Here is a 4,050-nt window from a genome sequence, read left to right on the forward strand (position 1 = left end):
TGTGGGTGGTAGTGAGGATGGTGGTGATGACTGTGGGTGGTAGTAAGGATGGTGGTGTTGACTGTGGGTGGTAGTGAGGACGGTGGTGTTGACTGTCGGTGGTAGTGAAGATGGTGGTGTTGACTGTGAGTGGTAGTGGGGATGGTGGTGTTGACTGTGGGTGGTAGTGAGGACGGTGGTGTTGACTGTGGGTGGTAGTGAGGATGGTGGTGATGACTGTGGGTGGTAGTGAGGATGGTGGTGTTGACTGTGGGTGGTAGTGAGGATGGTGGTGTTGACTGTGGGTGGTAGTGAGGACGGTGGTGTTGACTTTGGGTGGTAGTGAGGACGGTGGTGTTGACTGTGGGTGGTAGTGAGGATGGTGGTGTTGACTGTGGGTGGTAGTGAGGATGGTGGTGATGACAGTGGTTGGTAGTGAGGACGGTGGTGATGACTGTGGGTGGTAGTGAAGATGGGGGTGTTGACTGTGGGTGGTAGTGAGGATGGTGGTGTTGACTGTGGGTGGTAGTGAGGACGGTGGTGATGACTGTGGGTGGTAGTGAGGACGGTGGTGATGACTGTGGGTGGTAGTGATGACGGTGGTGATGACTGTGGGTGGTAGTGAGGACGGTGGTGATGACTGTGGGTGGTAGTGAGGATGGTGGTGATGACTGTGGGTGGTAGTGAGGATGGTGGTGATGACTGTGGGTGGTAGTGAGGATGGTGGTGATGACTGTGGGTGGTAGTGAGGATGGTGGTGATGACTGTGGGTGGTAGTGAGGATGGTGGTGTTGACTGTTGGTGGTAGTGAGGATGGTGGTGTTGACTGTGTGTGGTAGTGAGGATGGTGGTGTTGACTGTGGGTGGTAGTGAGGATGGTGGTGTTGACTGTGGGTGGTAGTGAGGATGGTGGTGTTGACTGTGGGTGGTAGTGTGGGCGTGTAGGTTATCAAGCTCCAGGCAACGAGAACAATTTATCAAAATGACCCGCTCTCCACAAGCAACTTGAAGATTAATTAAATATTCTTAAAGCGAGAACTGCACCAAAAATAAATAATATTCAGAATATACAATAACCGGAGACGTAGTTCGTGAGAAATGAATATCTCTTGTATGATGTCTTGGCAAAAGCAGAGCTCATGTGATGGCAGCATTGGTTATCCGCTGATGGGATCAATGTGATGGAAAAACACAATTTGTGTTGGCGGCTCCGGGGTTGGACTTTATGGCGGCTCCTGCGTTGGACTTTATGGCGGCTCTGGCGTTGGACTTTATGGTGGCTCCTGCGTCGGACTTTATGGTCGCTCCGGCGTTGGACTTTATGACGGCTCCTGCGTTGGACTTTATGGCGGCTCCGGCGTTGGACTTTATGGTGGCTCCTGCGTCGGACTTTATGGTCGCTCCGTCGTTGGACTTTATGACGGCTCCTGCGTTGGACTTTATGGCGGCTCTGGCGTTGGACTTTATGGCGGCTCTGGCGTTGGACTTTATGGTGGCTCCGGCGTTCGTCTTTATGGAGGGTTCTGCGTTGGACTTTATGGCGGCTCTGGTGTTGGACTTTATGGCGGCTCTGGCGTTGGTCTTTATAGAGGGTTCTGCATTGGACTTTATTGTGGCTCCTGCGTTGGACTTTATGGTAGCTCGGCTTTGTTCTTTATGGAGGGTTCTGCGTAGGACTTGATGGTGGCTCCTGCGTTGGACTTTAGGCTGGCTCTGGCGTTGGACTTCATAGCGGCTTCGGCGTTGGTCTTTATGGCGGCTCCAGCGTTGGACTTTATGGTGGCTCCGGCGTTAGTCTTTATGGAGGGTTAAACGTTGGACTTGATGGTGGTTCCTTTGTTGGACTTTAATGCGGCACCGGCGTTGGACTTCATTGCAGCTTCGGCGTTGGTCTTTATGGAGGGTTCTGCGTTGGAATTTCTTCATGCTCAGCGTTGGACTTTATGGTGGCTCCAGAGTTAGACTTTATGACAGCTCCGGCGTTGGACTTGATGGCGCCTCCGGCGTTGGACTTTATGGTGGCTCCGGTGTTGTACTTTATGGCGGCTATCGCGTTGAACTTTATAGTGGGTTCTACGTTGGACTTTATTGTGGCTCTGGCGTTGTACTTTTAGGCGGCTCCGGCGTTGGACTTTATGGTGGCTCGGTCGTTGGACTTTATGGTGGGTTCTGCGTTGGACTTTATGGTGGCCCCGGCGTTAGACTTTATGTCGGGTTCTTCGTTGGATATTTATGGTGGCTCCGGCGTTGGACTTTATGGCGGTTCCGACGTTGGACTTTATGGCGGCTCTGGCGTTGGACTTTATGTCGGCTCTTGCGTTGGACTTTATGGCGGGTCCGGCTTGGACTTTATGGTTGCTCTTGTGTTGGACTTTATGTCGGCTCCAGCGTTGCATTTTATGGTGGGTTCTGCGTTGGATTTCATGGTGGCTCCGGCGTTGGACTTTATGGTGGCTCCGGCGTTGGACTTTATGGTGGCTCCGGCGTTGAACTTTATGGTGAGATCTGCGTTCGACTTTATGGTGGGTTCTGCGTTGGACTTTATGGTAGTTTCTACGTTGGACTTTATGGTGTGTTCTGCGTTGGACTTTAAGGGTATTTCTGCGTTGGACTTTATGGTGGGTTCTGCGTTGGACTTTATGGTGGGTTCTGCGTTGGGCTTTATGGTAGTGTCTGTGTTGGACTTTATGGTGGGTTCTGCGTTGGACTCTATGGCGGCTTCAGGGTTGGACTTTATGGTAGGTTCTGCGTTGGACTTTATTGCTGTTCCTTCCTTGGACTTTGTGGCGGCTCATGCGCTGCACTTTATTGCTGTTCTGGCGTGGGACTTTATGATGGGACCTGCGTTGGACTTTATGGTGACTAAAGCGTTTAACTTATGCCGGCTAATACATTGGACGTAATGGCAGTTCCAGCGTGGTACTTTATGGAGGCTCCCATTTTGGACTTTAAGTTACTCCTGCGATGGACTTTGACTGGTCCTACGTTGGTATATGTCTGCTCATCCATAGAATTTCAAGCTCTACCATAGGACTTTATGGCAGGTACAGCGTTGGACTTTATTGGGGTAGCGGCCTCGTACCTTATGTTCGCTTCTACGTCGGACATCATGGCTCCTATGTTGGACCTTATTGCGGCTCCGTCGTTGGACTTAGTTGTAGTTCGTTGGACTTTATGGCGGGACTCCGCCAGGGAGAGGAGGAAGAGGTAAGGGAAGAGGAAGAGAGGTGAGGTAACGGGTGAGGGCGAAGAGGGGCTGGTGAGAGGTAGAGAAGAAAAGGTGAGGTAACAGGTCAGGGGAAGAGGGGCCATTGTGACAGTATTGGGCAGCGCCACTCATCCTGTGAGTAGACACACACCATAGTGACAGTATTGGGCAGCGCCACTCATACTGTGAGTGGACACACACCATAGTGACAGTATTCGGCAGCGCCACTCATCCTGTGAGTGGACACACACCATAGTGACAGTATTGGGCAGCGCCACTCATCCTGTGAGTGGACACACACCATAGTGACAGTATTGGGCAGCGCCACTCATCCTGTGAGTGGACACACACCATAGTGACAGTATTGGGCAGCGCCACTTATCCTGTGAGTGGACACACACCATAGTGACAGTATTGGGCAGCGCCACTCATCCTGTGAGTGGACACACACCATAGTGACAGTATTGGGCAGCGCCACTCATCCTGTGAGTGGACACACATCATAGTGACAGTATTGGGCAGCGCCACTCATCCCATGAGTGAACACTTTGTCATAGTGAAAGTATTGGGCAGCGTTACTCATCCTGTAAGTCTACTCACTCATCCTGTGAGTAGACACACCGCCAAAGTGAAAGTATTGGGCAGCGCCACTCATCCTGTGAGTGGACACACTGCCATAGTGACACTATTGAGCAGCGCCACTCATCCTGTGAGTGAACACACCGCCATAGTGACAGTATTGGGCAACACAACTCATCCTGTGAGTGGACACACCACCATAGTGACAGTATTGGGCATCGCCACTCATCCTGTGAGCGGACACACCACTATAGTGACAGTATTGGGTAGCACCATTCATCATG

At 51.7% G+C, this 4,050-nt stretch overlaps 2 protein-coding genes across 2 annotated transcripts; both read right to left on the reverse strand.

Moving 5' to 3' along the window:
• Positions 1-1,152: 1,152 nt before the first annotated feature.
• Positions 1,153-1,853, reverse strand: LOC138371011 (S-antigen protein-like). Its single transcript, XM_069335650.1, has 2 exons — positions 1,838-1,853; positions 1,153-1,598 (listed from the first exon to the last, which is right to left on the reverse strand). Exons 1-2 carry the CDS (start codon positions 1,851-1,853, stop codon positions 1,153-1,155), a joined length of 462 nt encoding a protein of 153 aa, XP_069191751.1.
• Positions 1,854-2,305: 452 nt separating this feature from the next.
• Positions 2,306-2,919, reverse strand: LOC138371012 (circumsporozoite protein-like). Its single transcript, XM_069335651.1, has 2 exons — positions 2,872-2,919; positions 2,306-2,758 (listed from the first exon to the last, which is right to left on the reverse strand). Exons 1-2 carry the CDS (start codon positions 2,917-2,919, stop codon positions 2,306-2,308), a joined length of 501 nt encoding a protein of 166 aa, XP_069191752.1.
• Positions 2,920-4,050: the final 1,131 nt, after the last annotated feature.

This window comes from Procambarus clarkii, chromosome 34 (genome assembly GCF_040958095.1).
Source record: "Procambarus clarkii isolate CNS0578487 chromosome 34, FALCON_Pclarkii_2.0, whole genome shotgun sequence".
NCBI lineage: Eukaryota > Metazoa > Arthropoda > Malacostraca > Decapoda > Cambaridae > Procambarus > Procambarus clarkii.

Coding starts and splice junctions, on each gene's coding strand:
- LOC138371012 (XM_069335651.1), bottom strand. CDS start 2,919: ATGGGAGCCTCCATAAAGTACCACGCTGGAACTGCCATTACGTCCAAT. Junction 2,759..2,871: donor GAACTGCCATTACGTCCAAT/GTATTAGCCGGC, acceptor GCCGCCACAAAG/TCCAAGGAAGGAACAGCAAT.